This window comes from Bombyx mori, chromosome 9 (genome assembly GCF_030269925.1).
Source record: "Bombyx mori chromosome 9, ASM3026992v2".
NCBI classification, from domain to species: domain Eukaryota; kingdom Metazoa; phylum Arthropoda; class Insecta; order Lepidoptera; family Bombycidae; genus Bombyx; species Bombyx mori.
Genome location: NC_085115.1, coordinates 15,326,993 through 15,348,068, shown reverse-complemented (window position 1 = coordinate 15,348,068; position 21,076 = coordinate 15,326,993). Strand labels below are relative to the sequence as shown.

At 47.1% G+C, this 21,076-nt stretch overlaps 2 protein-coding genes and 1 long non-coding RNA gene across 7 annotated transcripts in view; 1 reads left to right on the top strand and 2 right to left on the bottom strand.

Annotated features, from left to right (window-relative positions):
• Window positions 1-13,820, bottom strand: part of LOC101737743 (putative mediator of RNA polymerase II transcription subunit 26) — a 29,153-nt gene extending 15,333 nt beyond the window's left edge. For 3 of the 5 annotated variants that reach the window (XM_038012938.2, XM_062670216.1, XM_062670215.1), the window contains exons 1-4: window positions 13,665-13,820; window positions 12,670-12,725; window positions 11,455-11,488; window positions 11,330-11,364 (exon numbers count right to left, since the gene is read on the bottom strand). In XM_038012938.2, the coding sequence (XP_037868866.1) occupies window positions 11,330-11,364; window positions 11,455-11,488; window positions 12,670-12,725; window positions 13,665-13,700 (161 nt within the window). In that variant the 5' untranslated portion in view covers window positions 13,701-13,820. Of the gene's footprint in view, window positions 1-2,632; window positions 2,862-7,283; window positions 7,397-11,329; window positions 11,365-11,454; window positions 11,489-12,669; window positions 12,726-13,664 lie in introns of those variants that run through there. The other 2 variants (XM_062670217.1, XM_062670218.1) reach the window with 2 other exon arrangements.
• Window positions 1-21,076, bottom strand: part of NimB (nimrod B) — a 660,573-nt gene that overhangs the window by 27,449 nt on the left and 612,048 nt on the right. The window lies entirely within an intron of this gene.
• The window catches only part of LOC134199408 (uncharacterized), a 333,027-nt gene that overhangs the window by 305,248 nt on the left and 6,703 nt on the right, over window positions 1-21,076 (top strand). The gene's annotated exons all lie outside the window — the stretch shown is intronic.

Genomic DNA, 21,076 nt, shown 5'->3' with positions numbered 1-21,076 from the left:
CTTTCACTGTTTGGAAGCTACCCTATTCCCGACTGACATAGGCTATTTTTTTTTTAATTAAGGATCCTTACTAAATCTCTAATGATGTAACGCAAGGTGTACAAAAATTACCTAAAATATTCTTTACATCACATCGCTACGAAAACTATTGATGATAAAATAAAGTAATCTATACTAATACTATAAAGAGGAAAGATTTGTTTGTTTGTATTGAATAGGCTCCGAAACTACTGAACCGATTTTAAAAATTCTTTCACTGTTTGGAAGCTACACTATTCCCGAGTGACATAGGCTATATTTTTTTTTAATTAAGGATCCTTACTAAATCTCTTATGATGTAACGCAACGTGTACAAAAATTACCTAAAATATTCTTTACATCGCGTGCGCTACGAAAACTATTGATGATAGAATAAAGTAATCTATACTAATATTATAAAGAGGAAACATTTGTTTGTTTGTTTGTATTGAATAGGCTCCGAAACTACTGAACCGATTTTAAAAATTCTTTCACTGTTTGGAAGCTACACTATTCCCGAGTGACATAGGCTATAATTTTTTTTTTAATTTGGTATCCTTACTAAAACTCCAATAATGTAACGCAAGGTGTACAAAAATTACCTAAAATATTCTTTACATCGCGTGCCCTGCGAAAACTATTGATGATAGAATAAAAAAATGTACTATGACTTTGTAAAACACATTATTATTTACAAAAAGTGTAGCGGCAGCACATGTCTGACTATTATAGTGATGCCACAATAAGTGTTCATTTATTTAAAAAAAAGAAAACATCGTCAAATATCGTTTTTTATAATTTATAATTGCAAGCTTTTTTATAATTGTGAGCTTACTGGTGGCCCGGAGGCCTTTCCAGTTTCACAAGGACAGGTGGGAGAGCAAGGGCTCAACTAGTACAAGGAAGCTCTAACTCAATAAACTCAATGGCTTTTGTTTTGTATGTATGATCTTTTTACGATAATGAGAAAAATAATAATATAAAAAAAAATAGATAAAAACAATTTTCTACTTTTAGAGACCTGACGCAAATATAAGGGTTAATGTGTGCGTATTATAATTTTTTTATTTTTTATTTTTGTTGTAGACCCGAGCGAAGCCGGAGCGGGCCGCTAGTATACTTAGTCTGGCCATAAATACTGTTACAATTAAAAATAAAAAAAATCTATTACGAATAACATTTATTACTTTTACAGTGTGTTAGTTTAATACATAAATATAAAACAATTTAAAGTATAAAAAGGTAATTCGAAGTGGTCTCCATTAGCTGCAATACAGTCCTTTAAACGTTGAGGCCAGTTATCAATAGAAACACGCACAAGAGAAAGATCCATGGGAAAATTTTTCACTGCCAATCGTATGGATTGTTTTAGGGACTTCAAATTATCATGGCGTTTAGAGCAAGCCGTACTCTCTAAAACTGACCATAAATCATAATCCTGCGGATTAAGATCGGGACTAGACGATGGCCAGTCTTCAGCTCTGATGAAGTCCGAAACGTTCGTTTCCAACCAAGACTGCGTAGACCGAGCTTTATGACCTGGCGCCGAGTCTTGCTGGAAGGACCATTCTTGATTATTGAACATGGTGTTGCTAAGGGGCTTCACTACCTTCTCAAGAATGGTATCTTGATACACTTGTGCTGATGTTTTGATACCTTTTTCACAAAAGTATGGCTCAGTCACTCCTTCATAGCTAATAAATACCCCACCAAACCATCACTGAAGTCGGATAGTCGTGCCCACGTTGCACTCTGTCGACTAATTGGGAAGCTTCCTTAGAGCTTTGAGCTTTAATACGGTCATTTTGTTTGTTGAAATGTTGCTCAATTGTAAAAAATTTCTCATCCGTAAACAAAAAATTTCTATGAGCTCCCTTTGCGTACCGCTTCAGTAGTTGTTTCGATTTTACCACCTTATTCTCTTTTAAATTATCAGTTAAGAAATGACCAGTACGTCTCTTATAGGCTGCAAGTCCTAAGTCATCTTTTAAAATACGCGAGATGGTTCTAGGTGCTATCTCCATCTCCCGAGATAAAATCTTTTGCTTTCGGACAGGATTTCTTCGAATTCTTTCCGTTACTGCTTTGACCACCTTTTTCGTACGAACACTACGTGGACGGCCAGATCTTTTTCTGTCACAAACAAGGAGGTCTCATTGCACCTACTAATAGCCCGGTACACAAACATTTTACTAATACCAAGCGTATGGAGAGTTTTAAAAATTGCATTTGGCTCCATACCTACTTTGAGTAATGCAATCACAGCGATTCGGTTCTCTTTATCACCCCACTCCATTTTAATATCGCAAAATATATTGTACAATGTATTCGCGCCAAAATGAGAAAACTAAATGAGCAATCATATAAAAATGACAGATTCCAAATTCAAATGTAATATTTTGTTTATTTTTAATTGTAACAGTATTTATGGCCAAACTAAGTATATATAAAGATGAGAAGGGTCAATTTGTTCTTTGTGGTCTGGTTCGTATCCGTCTTTTAGGAAGGCATTAAAAGTACCGCCTGCCCATGCCGCTAGTCACGTTCGCCCTCGTGCAATTTCTCACTCTGTTTCTTTTCGAATTCTTGTCAAGTCTATGGATTTTTTTCTTACCTATGCTAATAATGATGGAGCGGCTATTTCAGCTTCACCCTCACGTGTAGGTGAGCTCACGGGGCCCAAACCGGAAGTGTTGCTAACACTGGCCCCAGCGAGAGCAGTGCTTCGCAGAATCTACCAACGGATCGCAAACGCGACCCACTGAGAAGATCCGGCGAGAAACACAATGGGCTGTGTCTATGGGTTTAATTAATCTATGTCCAGGTGTTGTAGGTCTTATATCCTGTCAAAGAGGTTGCACGCAACAACAATTAGCATATTTATGTTCAAGGTTCAAACGTCGAAGATGTAGAAGATTGTTTTGCTCGAATTTTTATGTATAAAGTCGATGCCAATTTTGAAAAAGTCAAACAAGTGCGGTGTATTAGTACTCAACACAAAGTAAGAGTTAGGAGTTGACCAAAAGCAGTATCGAGTTATTTCAAAAAGTCTGATTAAACAAAAATTATCGATTTTTGGAGCTCACTGAGCAAAACCTTTTTTTTTTTTTTTTTTTAACGCTGGGGAATCCATTTACGGATACCCGGTCGAGAGGGGTAATAGACCGGGTTATGTCGGACTCCGGCGCCTCCAGAGAAGAAGAGGGAGAAGAGGAAGACCAAAGTCCTCCTCTTCTTCCAATTCCTACCGGGAGACTACGCCTTGAGAAAGGCGCGCGAGGCGCTGCGCGGCGTCTACCACGCAGGACCCGCCCCGCAAAACCGACTACCGACTAAACCCCATCGAGCTCCACCACTCCGACTCCACGAAACCTACGGTACCGCACAATGCGCGCCGCAGGCTCGCCGTCGCCGGTACCCATCCTGACAATAGGACGGGATCCAATCCCCGGGAAGATCCCGCAGGACGTCGTCTCAGGAGACACCGTGAGTGGCGCATAGGAGCCACCTTGCGCCGCCTCACCACGGAACCGACAGCAGAGCACCGGGCGCCCCCGCACCCAGTACCCAACAGTCCCTACGGGAGATTAACGGGAGCATCGTGCCCGCGTCGCCCACCCCGCCTTCTTCGCTGAGGAGCCGAAGAGGGATTCCACTCCCTTTCGCGCTCCTCAGCCTCGCGGACGCCATGACCAGGTCGCAAAATCTGGCCATGGCCTCCCACGAACTCTCGTCCTCTAGCATGCGGGCAATGACAGCCCGCAAGGAGAGGTCCCTCCCCAGCACCGCGATGAGATCTCGCCGCGGGTGCTCCCAACGCGGGCACGCTTCGAGTGCGTGCTGAGCGTCATCATCCGGATGCCCGCACTGGTGACAACCAGGATGTGGCTCTCTCCTGCAAACCCTCCACAGGTACCTCCCGAAGCAGCCATGCCCCGAGAGGACCTGCGTAAGGCGGAAGGAGAGCACGCCTTGTCGCCGATCTGACCATGTCTCCAGCACGGGCACCAGGGCCTCGAGAGTGCGCCGGCGGGTGGCTGAGGTTTGATGAAGTTCCTCCAGCAACCGCTCCCTCCATTTAGCGTACGCCAGATGACGCGCAGCACGCCTCCACCGACTGACAGCCGACAGGCCGGGTGTCCGTCCCCGACCCAGGGACTGTGTCCTGCGCCGGTATACCGTAGCCAATACCTCGGCCTCGAGATCCCAAGGAAGGGAACCAGCGAGGGCGCAGGCGACCTCTCGGGAGATCGTACGGTACCCCCTGATGACCCTCACCGCGAGCGCCCGCTGAGCTCGGAGCAGCAGCGCCGCATTGCGTGCGGAGAGTGTGGGCGACCACACGGGAGCGCCATACAAGGCCATACTGCGCACGACCCCCAGGTACAGGCGTCGGACACCGACGCTGTAACCACCAACGTTGGGCAGAAGACGGACTAACGCACCTGCCATGCCCAGTAGCCTCGGAATCAACTCACCAAAATGGTGGTCGAAGCGCCATCGACTGTCCAGCACGATGCCCAAATATTTGAGCTTCGGCTGGACAGCGATCGATACTCCACCGACTATGAGCGTCGCGCCCGGAGGGGGTCCTCTCCGAACCGGGTGAAAGCATACGGCCTCAGACTTGTGGAGGGCCACCTCAAGACCTAGTCTCCGAATGCGGCTAACGACGGTGGAGACCGCCGCCGTTGCAAGGATCGCTGCGGTCCTGTAGTCAGCTCCGCGAGCCGTCACCAACGTGTCGTCGGCATAGCACACCACGTCGACGCCACGCAGGCCAGCACCGCGGAGGACCCAGTCGAAACCGATGTCCCACAGGAGTGGTCCCAATACCGACCCCTGTGGGACCCCGCACGACACCGTTTTTCGTCCCCATCCTCTTCTCTCGGGGAAAATCACGCTCCGCCCTGAGAGGTAGTCCTCTATCAGGGTGCGGAGACTATTGGGGATGCGGTGAAACCGAAGTGATTCCACGATCGTGCTCCAGGGGATCGTGTTGAAGGCGTTGGCGATGTCAATCGACACAGCCAACAACACGCCCCCCTCGGAGCACGCACAATCGGAGAGATGGCGGACACGCAAGACCGCGTCCACGGTCGAGCGACCCCTCCGGAAACCGTATTGGTTAGGAGCCAAATCAGGCCCAACGTTTTCCAGGTGCTGGACAAGGCGATTAGCGATGACGCGCTCGAAGAGCTTACCGGCCTCGTCCAGCACGACGATTGGGCGGTACCCGTTCGGTTCGTCACGTGGCCGACCCTCCTTAGGAATAAGGACGAGCCGACCAGTCCTCCATGGCTCTGGGAACCTGCCCTCACGGAGGCACCGGCTGAACAGCCTTCGGAGGGCAGGCCCCAAACCATCGCCCGTCAAGGCGAGCGCCCACGCTCGGGACGAGATCCCATCGGGACCGGGAGCCGTGCGCTTCGCCCGCATCCTCTGCACAGCCGATTCAAACTCCGCCTGCGAAACGTCCGCAGGCTCCCCGCCATCAGTAACCCGCACCGTCGTCATCACAGGGGGGACGAAGGCCGTCCCGGTAAAATCCGGAAACAGACCCCCGACTACCCGCTGCAATGTCTCCGGCGGCAGGGTGCTGGTTGCGGGGGGGGCCCAAGGGCGGAGCACATTGCGCGCCAGCCTGTAGGGCCGCCCCCACGGATCACAGTCGAGCGAAGCGAAGCGAAGTCGACAGTAGGTCGTTCCAAGCAGCCTCCTTCGCCTCCCCGATAGCCACGCGCAGGGCCCTTATGGCCATCCTGTACACCTCGTACAGTCGGTCCTCCTCATCGGGGTCCCGGTGCGTTCTTCGACGTCGATACCGTTGGTATGCGCGACGACTGACGTCGCACAACCGGCGCTGGCTAGCGATCTCCTCAGTCCACCAGTGGACTCTGCGTTTAGGAGCGAGAGCTCTAATGCGAGGCATAGCGGCGTCGCACACCCGCGACATCGCCTCGCGCAGATGCTCCACCCCCTCGCACACGTCTGCTGGCTCACCAAGCGAGTCAAGACGCCATGCCTGGACTACAGCCGCCTCACACAACCTCTCGACGTTGAGGCGCTTCTGGGCCCAACGAGGACCCCCCGCGCCGCCACCGCAGAGCAAGGAAGAGCCCTGGATAGACTCCGCCGGAGGCACTGCGACACCGAAACGAATGTAGCGGTGGTCGGAGAGCGTCTCCTCGCCGACCATCACGGCCCAACCGCGTACGCGATTCACCACGTCGGGCGTGGCAAATGTAACGTCAACCACGGACCCGCCCAAACGTCGCACGCACGTGAGTTCTGCGCCACGATTGAGGACGAGAAGACCGCTTCCGACCAGCCACTCCTCCACCGCCCTACCTCTGGGGCACGTCCTCGAGGATCCCCAAGCCAATGACTTGGCGTTGAGGTCCCCGAGAACGAGTATCCGTTGGGAGTGCGACCTCCCAACGACGCGGCTGAGCTCGCTGAGAAAAACCTCAAACTCGGCGAGCGTCCTGTTTGGGGAGAAGTACACTCCCAATATGAATACCTCGGCCCAGAGGACAGCAACAAAGCCGCAACCTCTCTCGACAACGTCGAACCTGGGCGGAGCACCTACACAACAACGTCGGATGATAGCCACTCGGCCCTCCAAATCGGCTGCCCAATCGGGGCTCGAAGGAACCCGATACGGCTCGGCGACCACCGCAAGATGGGTCAACCCCTCTGCCATGCTCTGGAACAAAAGGTCCTGAGCTCTGGCAGAGTGATTGAGATTCCCCTGCAGGAATCGAAGGACACCTGTCATAACAGGGCGTCATTCGATGTCTCCATAGCCGTACCGGGCTGCCTCCGCGCATTCTCAAGCGCAGCGGAAGCTCCTCTTCTAGGTCTCGGTCTCGGGGACTTGGCACAAGCCTTGCTCCCGGAGACGTGATCCGCCGGTCTGCCGGCAGAGGCACATACAGCACAGTGTGGCGCCAGAGAGCAGCCGGACGCTACGTGGCCGGTCTGGCCGCACCGGTAACAATCACGGCTGCGGTCGACCGACGACGGACATCGAGCGCTCACGTGCCCTAGCTCATGGCATCGGAAGCACTGTAGCTTCTTAGCCTCTAGCAGATGAGCGCGGAGCACGCTCCAACCGACCCTCAATTTCGGTACGGCGAGGACCTTCGTCGCAGCAGCGACGGGCAACCGAACCAACACCTGACCCATCCCACTTGGGCCAGACTTGATCTCTCCGATCTTCACCGCTTCAAGAGTGCATTCGCCAATCCGGGCGAGCTCACCGGCTACTTCCTCCGGCGTCAAGGAGTCATCCAGCCCGCTGATGCGGATGGCTGCAGTCGTCACTGGCCGGGTCACGATGACCCCCTCCGCGGACAGAACCTCACGAAGCTTTTGGGCCAGGAGATCAGCCTTGGCGCTCTGATCAGCACCTTCCACTACCAACACCTTGGCCCCAGTCACTGCAGACCGGATGCGCTGGATGGGGATTCCGAGTGCCCCGGGGTCCACCTTGGCTCTCGCTTCGGCGAGTACGCTGCGGTATGTGAGTCCTCTTTCTACAGCCTCCGGCTGCAGCTTGAGCACAACAGCTTGAGAGCGCGGAGGACGCAGCTTCTTCTCTTTCCTCTTTGCAGAGGACGGGTTTTTCTTTCCCGCTTCAGCGGGTGCTACCACTGGAACCGTCCTCACTGCTCCCTCCCTCGGCCGAGTGCCCCTACGGGTGACCGTTGACCAGCTCTCGATCAAGGAAGCTGGAGCCGGGAGGAGGGTGGGCGTTCCAGGTGGAGCCACTTGCGCAGTGGCTTTTCTTCTGGGGCCTCGTATCCTCTTTTTCGCCGATGTTGTAGATGGCACTGGTTTCAATAATGGTGCCGAATTTAGTGTAGCGTCTACGACCATAGGAGGGTCCGGTGATTTTTCGCGGCTCTTCCGCCTGTCCGCCGCTAGCGGTGGTCGCATTCGCGGCTCCGGTAGAAGCCGTCCCTCTAGCCCCGCAAAGCGAGCGTCGAGCGTCGTGCCGACAGCTCGCATAATGCGCTGGAGGCGCAACTCCTCCTCTTCTTCTTCGGTGTTTGGGGCCGGGGCTGCGGCTGGTGCATTTCCTAGCACCTGCGAGACCGTAGCCAGCTCCCTCCTAATTTCATCAAGCTCCTTGCGAAGCTGTAGGATCTCCTGCTCCTGCTTGGCGTTGATCGCACGCAGTCTTTCAGCCTCTTCAGTTGCGGTGCGGCCCACAAGGTCCTCCGTGGCCTCCTTGACGGTGGCCGCCAACTCCTTCAATGCACGCACATACGTGCCCTTCGGGCTACTAGATTTGGCGGCCACCGTCAGAGCCACCTCAGCACTCTGATGGAGCCTACGCTCGGCATCAGGCTTAGGGACAGATCCCTCAGCCGCTCTCTTTTTCTGGCGCGTGGTGCGCGCGCTCTCTGTGAACTCCCTCTCCTCTCTTTGGGCCCTAAGGCACGCCTTCCTGGCAGCAGCCATGCCAACGCACTGCCTCGTGGTCGGAGGGCGTCCCCTTCCACGCTTTGATGGCGTCACGGCTCTGGGCTTCGCAACTGACGGGCCCTGAGCCTCCGAACCGGAGCTGCTGCTCAACCCGTCTGAGCTTATATTAAGGACCCTTTTCCGCTGTCGTCGTGTCGGCGACGAGCGGGTCGACGATTGGGCCGAACCGACTGTGGCCATGTCATCGTCTGACACGACATTGGCTCTTAAGGAGCTTACTTCAAGGTCCTTCTCGGACATCTTCCTCTGAACTCCGTCCTTCCCGGACCTGACGTCTAGGCAGTTTTTGCCCCCCCCAGAGTACGTGGGGCAGCGTGCGTCCGACGAGTCGGCCGCACGGAGGGATTCTCCCCCCGCGGAGCGGGAGGTACCCTCCTGGGGTAGTATCTTTTTAAAACTAGCCATTACATTTATTTCTTTTTTATATATTTTTTAACCCAGGGTTCGGTTCCCTGGGACACCCTAGCGACTGGTCGCCCACCAGCCATTCATTCTCTCGCCGGGTGTCAGAGCTTAGAATTGGGTATAAAAGGAAAGAAGATAAAAATAAAACCAAATAAAATCAAAATAAAACCACAGGAGAAGAAGAATAGAAAAGCGTGTAAAATAAAACAATGAACGGAAACAAAAGAAGAGAAAGAGACAGATTGAAACTTAAATTAAATTAATAAATAAATAAAAATAACCAAAGGACAGTGTGAACAGAACAATAAAACAACAAGGAAAAGAGGGAAAAAGTGGAGGCCCTCGCATCTCCAGGAGAACCACCCTTCAGCAAGTGAAGGGGGAGGAGAGCGTGTAACCCCCGATGCTGGTTTTGGTCCGCGTCGCTCAATCTCTCCCGCCGTAACACAACGAGAGAGAAGGAGCGATGCCCCTGTGACTATTGCCCAGAGGCCCGTGATCCGCCACCTACGGACGCGCCCGGTCGAAGTCCAGCAACTCCCCCGCAGATCACTGAGCAAAACCTAATGAATCGTGTACTCATTGGCGATTCTCTATTCGTGACGTAACAAAACTGCTGTGATTAAAGTCGAAGTGAATAAGTTTAGTTTAATAATAAAAAAACGATTCACTTCGACTTTAATCACTTTAATCAATAATCTATATATTAATACGTGAAGCAAAAACTCTGTATCCCTTTTTACGAAAATTGCGCGGACGGAGGAGTATGAAATTTTCCACACTTATAGAGAATATAGAGAAGAAGTGCACTATGCTAATATTTGTTTTAAATAATGCATAAAAGATACATTAATCAATCAAGAAAATATTAAAGACACTACATACCATGTATTTGACGCACACACGCATGCATACTATTTATTGTCAAAATTTTGTTCTTGACGTCTGTAGTCAAATTGAGAATAGATTAAATATTGTTTGTAGTCTTGGCTAAATTTGTTATTATAGAAGTATAAAATAGAATCATAATAGTGTACAAATTTATTATACAATTCCAATTAATTATAGTCGAATTTCGACTACTGCGGGACCTTTAGTGATTATTATTTTATAATTCTTATCATTGTTGATTGAACAATGGAATTTTTTACGGCTATGGCGATAATATCACCATCTCAAATACGTTTACAAGTTATCGAACAAATGTGTACTAAACTAAATGTTATATTTAAATAAATTAAACCACAAAACATAATATTATGTTAGATTAGTACATATTTGAAATACGAAAAGCGTTATCCTCGACCTTATAAACAATATTTTATGTTAGTATTGAATCCGATATACCTACATTTAAAGTTTATTATTTACCTAGCGACCCGCCCTCGCTTCACTTCGGAAACTGTAATTTATTATTGATTTCTCCACTATTTAATGGATGTTATTATACATATAAACCTTCCTTTTCAATCACTCTGTCTATTAAAAAAAGCGTGGGGTGCTTTTTAAGATACTATTGAAATAATTATTCTTCTACTCATATCTGTCTGAAAAATATTTATTAATAACACCATGCACCCCACGGTTTTCTTAATGGATAGAGTGATTGAAGAGGAAGGTTTATATGTATAATCATCCATTAAATAGTACATCCATTAAATAGTGGAGAAATCAATAATAAATTATAGTTTCCGAAGCGAAGCGAGGGCGGGTCACTAGTTAAATAATAAACTTTAAATGTATTTCGGATTCAATACGAACATAAAATATTGTTTATAAGGTCGAGGATAACGCTTTTCGTATTTCAAATATGTACAAATCTAACGTATGTTTTGTGGTTTAATTTATTTAAATATAACATTTAGTTATGTACGTATTTGTTCGATAACTTGTAAACGTATTTGAGAAGGTGATCATATTATCGCCATAGCCGTAATAAAATTCCATTGTTGTCTTAAGAAATCGACTTTAATCAACAATGATAACAATTATAAAATAATAATCATTGTTCATTAAAGTGATTAAAGTCGAAGTGAATCGTTTTTTTTAATAATAAAATAACGACTTATATTATAAGATATAGACTTATATAAATTATAATTTATGTAATTACTGGTGGTAGGGCCTCTTGAGAGTCCGCGCGGATAGGTACCATCACCCTGCCTATTTCTGCCGTGAAGCAGTAATGCGTTTCGGTTTGAAGGGTGGGGCAGCCGTTGTAACTATACTGAGATCTTAGAACTTATATCTCAAGGTGGGCGGCGCATTTACGTTGTAGATGTCCATGGGCTCCAGAAACCTCTTAACACCAGGTGGGCTGTGAGCTCGTCCAGCCGTCTAAGAAAAAAAAAAGACTTTCACTCGATATAATGCTATCATTATTAATTGCCTGAATATAATGCATGCTTACCCTTTGTCATTTAATTTGAATGTTGAATCGATCCACTGAAAATAAGAACAGAGACGTTAAAAAATTATGTATTTAATAAAAACTTAGATAATGAAAGTCAAATTTTAAATGGTGTTAGAACTAACCTTTGGTTCTTGCGAATCGATTGGACTGTCATTACTGAAAATAAATGTACTGTATTATGTTTAAGTTTTAAGTAGCATTTAAAAGTTTTCTTTATTGTTATAGCTTAGATGTATGGACGAGCTCACACGGCCCGCCTGATGGTAAGTAGCTACTGGAGCCTATAAACGCCAATAAAGTAAATGCCATCACATAACTTCAGTCGTCAATGAGTTCCTTACAGTTCTTAGATATCTGAGCCAGGCCAAGGGGCAACGAAAAGCCGCCGTGTTTTTAATAAGCTTTTATTAGCTTGTGACGTATGTATGTAACGGAATCTTTGAACTTGATTTTGACCCCCTTCAAAACGTCGGATTAACTCGAAATTTGGTATACTTATTAATGACCGAGGACAATTCAATATTTAAAAAAAAAATTAAAAAAATTAAATTCAACTAAAAAATGAAAAAAAAAATTGTTTAAAAAACTAAGCTAGCTAAAAACTAAACTAATTGTTTAATTTCGAGCGATGTCCAGTTTCGGAGTCATTTGGAAGGCAAAGTCAAGTTGGCGTCCAAAATGCTGGGAGTCCTCAACAGAGCGAAGCGGTACTTCACGCCTGGACAAAGGCTTCTGCTTTATAAAGCACAAGTCCGGCCTCGCGTGGAGTACTGCTCCCATCTCTGGGCCGGGGCTCCCAAATACCAGCTTCTTCCATTTGACTCCATACAGAGGAGGGCCGTTCGGATTGTCGATAATCCCAATCTCACGGATCGTTTGGAACCTCTGGGTCTGCGGAGGGACTTCGGTTCCCTTTGTATTTTGTACCGTATGTTCCATGGGGAGTACTCTGAGGAATTGTTCGAGATGATACCGTCATCTCGTTTTTACCATCGCACCGCCCGCCACCGGAGTAGAGTTCATCCGTACTACCTGGAGCCACTGCGGTCATCCACAGTGCGTTTCCAGAGATCTTTTTTGCCACGTACCATCCGGCTATGAAATGAGCTCCCCTCCACGGTGTTTCCCGAGCGCTATGACATGTCCTTCTTCAAACGAGGCTTGTGGAGAGTATTAAGCGGTAGGCAGCGGCTTGGTTCTGCCCCTGGCATTGCTGAAGTCCATGGGCAGCGGTAGCCACTCGCCATCAGGTGGGCCGTGTGCTCGTCTGCCACAAGGGCAATAAAAAAAAAAAAAAAAAAACTGCGACACGGTGTATATAAATGAAAATATCTTACCTGTCCCTCGGAACGATGCTCTTACACTGAACTCTGATGCAGAACAGCATGGAGAACTGAAATTGAACAATTAGTATAGAATTGAAAGATTAGTGCTAAATTTGTTGCGGCCTTGGTCGCAGATCACATTTTAAAGTCACCGTCCTCGTCGAAAGCGAACTAACCCTTTTTTTTTTGGTCAGGAGGAAATCGCCGGACTTCCGCCCTCCACTAGGGATGGAGGGCGGGGCATGTCAGAGTCGAACTGACTAAAACCTCCTGTCGCTCAACAACCAACGTCCAAACCTCGCATGAGACAGAACTCATAAAAAGGCAAAGGGGGGAAAGTGAAGCGTTTAGTGCGGAGCACATCTCTCCCATAACCCTCGAACTAACCCATAGATACGAGCCACTGAGTTTCTCGCCGAATTTCCTCAGTGGGTCGCGATTCCGATCCGGTGTTAGACTCTGAGAAGCACTGCTGTTGCCTAGGGCTAATGTTAGCAAATTCATTCAGGATGAGCCCGTAGGCTCATCTACCCGTCCGGGCGTAGCTAGAATAGCACTTTAAGCTTAGGCGGGGACAGCAACTGTAGCTTAGAGTTACCTTCCATTCATATAGTGATTGCTTAAATGGGTGGATGAGCCCCACAGCCCACCTGGTGTTAAGTGGTTACTGGAGCCCATAGACATCTACAACGAAAATGGTCCACCCCTCTTGAGATATAAGTTCTATGGTCTCAATATAGTTACAACGGCTACCCCACCCTTCAAACCCAAACGCATTACTGCTTCACTGCGGAAATAGGCGGGTTGGTGGTACCTATCCGTGCGGACTCACAAGAGGTCCTACCGCCGGTAAGTACATTTCGATTGAGACTTCCACCGTCTCCTTGGGTAATTACTCAACACCAGATGATGTTGGGACTGTTCAACACATCTAAATGATGAAAAAATTAGGTTTTTCAAATTATTTTTAGGTAATTCGTTTTGGTTGAATAAAACTGTTTATTTACCAGAATAATCTTGAGGAGTATGAAGTTCGGGTCCATTGTCGTGAGCCTCGCTGAGCGTTCCGAAATGTATAATATATCACTCTTCAACGAACGATCACGAACTGATCGATGTATGTATTTAACTAATGCACATCATATCGGTTGTGGTTTTATATATTCAAATATTAAATTCCTATTCTTTTTTTATTTTCCTGTTGTAATCGAAATATTTATTAAAAAATTAAAATGGCATTTACTTTAAGCAGGGAAAACCGGCACATTGTGCGAGCACTTTGTAACATCCACCGTCAATTCAACTTAATTCTGACACAAAAGATTCAGGCTTAAAGAGCAAGACGGACTTTTTAATAAAACCATTGAGAATGTGAATGTATTTGTCAAGGGATACTTATTGGGGAACGGAGAGGACGAGAAGTAGGCCGAGTCGTCAGCGAACAAGGCCAACTTCACGTCCTCCTCCCACGCCCGAAGGTGACCCTCCAGGGTGGGGATGTCATTAGTGTAGGGGGCGTATAGGGTAGGTGATAGGACACTACCCTGGGGAACCCCGGCCGTAATGGGACGCACGGAAGACCGTGCGCCCTCGACCGCAACAAAGAAGGTTCTGCCCTCCAGATACGACCCGAGCAGTCGCACGTGAGCGTGCGGTAGGCCCGTGTCCCGCAGCTTGTGGCGACCAGCCCCTCGTGCCACACATGGTCGAAGGCCTTCTCGATATCGAGAAGGACCGCGACCGTGTATTGGCCCAAGTTTCGCCGGTCCGCCAAGTGATGCAGGACACGGGTCAGTTGCAGAGTCGTCGAGTGGCCGCTTCTAAAGCCGAATTGCTCCGGCCTGAGGAGAATATACGGCGATATTCTCCTCAGGAGCAGCCGCTCGAACAACTTGCCCACGTGCGAGAGCAAGGTAATCGGTCGGTAACTGGAGGGCTTTCTCCTGTCCTTGCCGGGTTTGGGCAAGACGATAATCTTGCCCAGTTTCCAAGTTCCAGGGAAGTGTCCTACCCGGAGAATGGAATTAAACAATCGTGTCATTGCTGACACAATTGAGGGAGGGAGGTTTTGCAAGGCGAGGGGAGGAATACCGTCCTCGCCGGGGCCTCTTCATCAGCTTGATGAGGAGGCGCACCTCGCTAGGAGTGACGAAGTCGTCATCTCCCAGCTCTACTCCCGGCGATTCCGGTTTGAGGAATTGCATTACGCCCTCTGACACCTCCCGATGGAATGCAACCATCGAGGGTGCAGAGACATTCGGAGTGAACTGCCGCTCCAGCGAGTTGGCCAGGACTTCAGCACGAGCCAACGGTGTAAAACACCGTCTTCCCCCCTCGTCCTCCAAGGGACAAGTGGGGGAAGGCTTGTTGGTGAGCCGGCGACAGATGCGGTGAAGGGGGGCCATCGTACGGTCGTCGGACGCGTCCAACAGTCCCCCCTCCCAGGAGTCACCCCGGTAAGTCCGCATCTTAGTCGCCAGCTCATCCTCAAGTTCGTTTAGCTCGCGCTTAATCCTGGGACACCTAGATGTCGCCCAGAGCCTCCTCAGTGCCCTCTTCCGACGAACTAACGTCTTGAGGTGCACCGGGAGTTCCGCTCTGGGCCCCCCGCTGGGTACCAGAGTCGTCGCTTGGTTCAGGGCTCCCCTGATGGTGTCGACGAGACGGGAAGCCGCCGTGTCGACCTCATCAGGGGTAGACGGGTCTTGAAACAAGGGTTGGTCGGCCAGCAGTCCCGTAAAGGACTGCCAGTCGACCCTGGGCCTGAGAGGGGATGTCGCGACCCGAGTGAGCCCCAAACCCACCGTGACCAAGATCGGTAGGTGAGGGGTACTCAGGTCGTACAGTGCCTCTATCGCTAGAGGGCACCGCAGCTCCTTGTGAACACACACGTCCAAGACGTCCGGTTGGTACCGGGCCAACGTTGGAACGTGGGTGGGTTCGTTGGGGCCGACCACGCAGTAGTCCCCCCTTTCGGCATCCTCGTACAATCGCCTTCCGGGCGCCGTGATGATTCGGGAGCCCCAAGCTACATGTTTCGCATTGAGGTCCCCGACCACCAAGGCTGGATGGCGATCATGGTTCAAGGCCCGTCTAATGTCGTCCTCGACAAAATCAGGACCCGGGGGTCGATACGCGGCATAAATCCGCAATTCGGCCCCCGGTACGTGGACCCTCACCCCGACCGTTCTGGTAGAGGCGAAGGTCAGTAGCTCAAGCTCCTCGTGCACCACGTCCCTCCTAACGAACGCCGCAGTGCCCCTGAACGGGCGCCCGTTGGAGGTCAGTTCGTCCCGTCGGTACACGAAGTAGTTGGGCATCCTAAAATCTTGTCGAGGTTTGAGCTTGGTCTGGCCCAGGAGGATAACCTGCGAGTCATACTCCTGGGCGAGTCGGATTAGCTCCGACCTTCGGGACCCTATCCCGTCGTGGTTCCAATAGATGATGCGCAGCTCCTGGCTAGCCATTGAGATGCGCAATCATCCGGTAGAACCCCGCGAGCAAGGCCCCGAAGGGACTGGCTCCCGAGGCGATCTCTCGGATCACTCCGGAGATCACCTCGGACAGTTTCTCCCACAGGGAGAGGAGCCAGGCAGCAAAGCCGGCAGGCTGCGCGTCCTGTCGGCCACTGCGCCGCTCTCTCTGCGGGCGGGGTGGTAGTGGGGGCTGTGAGTCGCCCAGAGTGATGTTTGCGTTCTGGGGCGGGTCGATGGCTGTCGTCTCCATTGGACATGGAGGTTCGGTAGCTGGCGCAACTTGGCCTTCTCTCAGGGCAGCTGCTTCTTCCATAAATTTTTTTTTCCTTTCCTTGGCCTTTATTTTTTTTTTCTTATTTTTTTTTTGAGTTTTAGTTATAGTTAAGGCAGCTTGTAGGTTGGATACTGCCTTATTGCTGGAACGAGGGGCAGGTCGCGGCTTTATAGCCTGTCGCTGCGGGTTTGCTTCTGCCATCAGGGTGGCCGCTGTTGGGTTGGCCTCCATAGTGGCAGGTTGCTCTGTAACCGGAGGGAGAGTGGGGGGTTGAGAGGTCTTCCCCTTGCCCTTACCCTTCAGAGATGGGCGTGGACCGAGACGTGGAGCGGGGGTAGGGGCTTGGCCGGCACGCGTCGCTGCTTGCGGTACGGGGGGAGGAAGAATTTGCAGCGAGGTAGGCCCTCTATTTATGGTCGCCCACGCGCGCTCGTCTAGTGCTATGATAAATTCGAGGCGCAGTGGGCGTCTATTGTTCTCTTGGCCGCCTCGCTCGCCTATTGTTTGTCCGGTCGCTCCATTAGTACTCGCTCACATTGTGACTCGCTCCTGCGTTCCCACGCCAAATTAAAGACCACGAGGACCAATCTTTATTTTCAAACAAAATGCAATATTTACAAATTACTTATTTCTATGTTTAACTATCTATATTCACATTTAACATTCTCTATTTATTTCACAACTATTTTTTAACATATCCATTTATTTGGACATTCTTTATTTGTATTTAGTGTCGCTGTACTTTGCGAACATATTTCTATTCTAACGTATCTATTTACGGACATTCTCTATTTACATTGACTTATTTAACATATATTTCCTATCTCTAATTATCTATGTCCGTCGCGAACAATTATTTGCGTCCGTCGCGAATAATATCTATTCTAACTATATTTATTCGTGTCCGTCGCGAACAATTAGCATTGTACACTTCTTCTCTATATGCTCTATAAGTGTGGAAAATTTCATATTCCTCCGTCCGCGCAATTTTCGTAAAAAGGGATACAAAGTTTTTGCTTCACGTATTAATATATAGATAGTTAGACGTATGCTGTCGCGACACTTTTTGTAAATAACAATGTGTTCTACAAAGTCGTACTACATTATTTTATTCTATCATCAATAGTTTACACGCACGCGATGTAAAGAATATTTTAGGTAATTTTTTTACACCTTGGGTTACATTATTGGAGCTTTAGTAAGGATCCCTAATTTTTTTCAAAAAAGATTATAGCCTATGTCACTCGGGAATAGTGTAGCTTCCAAAAAGAATTTTTCAAATCGGTTCAGTAGTTTCAGAGCCTATTCAATCAACAAACAAACGAACAAATCTGTCCTCTTTATAATATTAGTATAGATAAGTGAAAGATATTTCATACTCCTCCGTCCGCGCAATTTTCTTAAAAATGCTACAAAGTTTTTGCTTCACGTACCTAATTAATATATAGATTAACGTGGCAGTACATGTTTCAGTTAAGAGGGAAAAAAACTACGTTTTCCTTGTTGCTACAATATTTATCGAAATTTTAAATTGTATTCCGCAAGATTATCTTGAAAATGTTGTTAGTGTTGTATAATTATTTTTTAAATATTTTATATATTGCTTAGTTGGTTGGACAAACTCACAATCCACCTGGTGTTAAGTGGTTACCGGAGCCTGTAGACATCTACAACGTAATTGCCGCCACCCACCTTGAGATATAAGTTCTAAGGTCTCAGTATAGTTACAATTAGGACTTACAATTATAGAAATTATTATTAACTGAAATCTTGCGACGCACATATGCGGTTCAGGAATCGAATCGCCCAAATGGTATTTTCTCGATTAGTCCGGTCAATATAGACATTTGAAATAACAAAAATTGCCGGAGAGCCAAATATTGGTGGAGAGCTAGGGTTTATCATTACAAATTAAGTTTTAAAAATCCTCATCGATCCTATGTGTGCTACAAAAGTTATTCGGGGTCAAAGGTGAAAATTTGAGGTTTTTTGGATTTTTCTCGAAAACGGTAAGTTTTATCAAAAAAAAACCTTGAACCAAAATTGTAGACCTTTAAATTCTCTACAAAAATGGTCTATAAAATATGATTTTTTCTTAAGAGTTACTATTCCTGAGATATCGCGATTTTAAGAGTCACATTATACATGTGAGGTAGAGTACTCGGCGCGTTTTTTTAAATCATGGTTTCCCTTGTGGGTGACATTTTCAGGATAATTTAAGGGAACAATACTCGTTAAGTTCTAGATTATTATTGATATTGATATTGATTATTGATATTGATTGTAGGGTTAATTATTACTTTGACTTCTTTAGATATTTTAATCAGATTCATACTCTTGAAAGTCTACTTAAACAGTCATGTCTTCTTCGATTTCTTCTTCTTCCTCTTGCTGGATGTTCATAAATTGTTCAAATGTGGCTGAGTCATTGGTCTCTTCATTAAAATCACAGGAATCCTCTATTGTTCTTAACTGGACATTTGAGCAAGACTGACCTTGGCAATGGTACACGCTGCAGAACACAGCAACCCGACCCCTACAACCTTTTTTGCAGTTGCAAAAAATAGTGTTGAGGAGTTTTTCTGCAGCAGGTGGGAGGGGAGTAAAGTTTTCCAACCCCAGTCTTCTGGGTTCAGTTGATTTTCTAGCCATGTTTAAAAATTTATAGTATACTTGATACAAGTGTTGAATAGCAGATGTCGATGTTGGAGGAATACATGATAGTTGTACTTGTTTCTTGTTTCGCATGTATTTTTTAGAAAAGTTATGTAACGAAATTTATCAATGCAAGTAATTTTTTTTCGAGCCCCATAAACCTCAAGAAGAAAGCGAATTCCTTCCGTAACTATTGTTTGAGGTGTGGAATCAATTTCTGTAAATACTTTAGCGCAGTCAGTCAAATCTTTTTTCGAATAATTTAAATACTGCCGTTTTGACTCTTCTGTACATTGCTGACGCACCCGACTATCGCATGTAAAAATAAACTATAGTTTTGGCATTTAGGATAAGCAGATAAACTTTTTGAAGAATATATTACTGTTCGCTGTTGAGCCCTTCCAGGTTTCAGGAAATAAATAATTTTATCCACTAGAGTCCTTGCAGTAAGTAGCACTAACAATTAAACATCCTCACCAACTATAATTGTTGTTTTTGTTGCATTAAAAATTTCTATTGCTGTTTCAATTATGAGGACATCAGGACATTCATCATGGACTTATTTTTGAAGTACTAGCCTGTTCCTCCTCACGTTGTCTTTTTACTGCAGCGATTGAAGTTTTCCAGGTTTATGATTTTCTGCAATCCACGTGTATGGTAACGGATTTTTGTGTTCTTAAATACTCAGTAAACTCATCACATCTCGCGACATTAGCCTCGATTAAAGTTGGCATTCCACGATCAACCACAACTGTTTTATCTTCAGTTAAAAGTTGATTCCAAATAAAGCAAAACTGAGACATTTTTTCGAGCTGTAAAATAGTACAAATAACCTAAATGGTAGACGCTTGTAATAAGTACGTATATTCACTCGAACTGAACCTTTAGCACTAAAAGAAACAGGCTTTTTTTTCTCTTCTTTTTTTCTACCTTTGTTGATAGCCTTGAGAGGCTATATCAGCTTCGCCCTAACGTGTGGGTGAGCTCACGGGGCTCAAACCGGAATGGTGGTAACACTGGCCCTAGCAAGAGCAGTGCTTCGCAGAATCTACCACCGGATCGGAAACGCGACCCACTGAGAAGATCCGGCGAGAAACTCAGTGGGCTGTGTCTATGGGTTAATTCGCTCGTCGAGCCCTTCGTCGCAAGCGACGGGTTCAACTAGGACGGTGACCGGTGCTTGTGGTACCTAAAAGCACCGTTAATGGATCAGGGGGATCCGTACTGACGTGTATTGGGCCACGTCGACTGAGAAACAGGCAGAACCAGGTATATGAACGAGACCTACGGACAATAGAATATATTTTCAAGGCCACGTGGGTAGAGGGGATTCAGTTAGGGACTGACTATCTTTTGAATAAATGTTTTCAGAATAGTATAATATATATAAAAGAGACACAAATAGGTTTTTTTTCTTTTTTTTTTATTGCTTACATGTGTGGACGAGCTCACAGCCCACCTGGTGTTAAGTGGTTACTGGAGCCCATAGACATCTACAACGTAAATGCGCCACCCACCTCGAGATATAAGTTCTAAGGTCTCAGTATAGTTACAACGGCTACCCCACCCTTCGAACCGAAACGCATTACTGCTTCACAGCGGAAATAGGCGGGGTGGTGGTACCTACCCGCGCGGACACACAAGAGGTCCTACCACCTATTTATACTTGTCTTAAGTGCCTGATTATGTATATACGTGGCTTATATGTGCATATCATGTATAATGTGGCTCTTAGAGTCGCGATATCTCAGGAATGGTAACTCTAAAAAAAAAACATAAAGACCATTTTTGTAGAGAATTTAAAGATCTACAACTTTGGTTTAAGGTTTTATTATGATGAAACTTACCGTTTTCGAGAAAAATCCAAAAAACCTCAAATTTTCACCTTTGACCCCGAATAACTTTTGTAGCACACATAGGATCGATGGGGATTTTTAAAACTTAATTTGTAATGATAAACCCTAGCTCTCCACCAATATTTGGCTCTCCGGCAATTTTTGTTATTTGACCACTA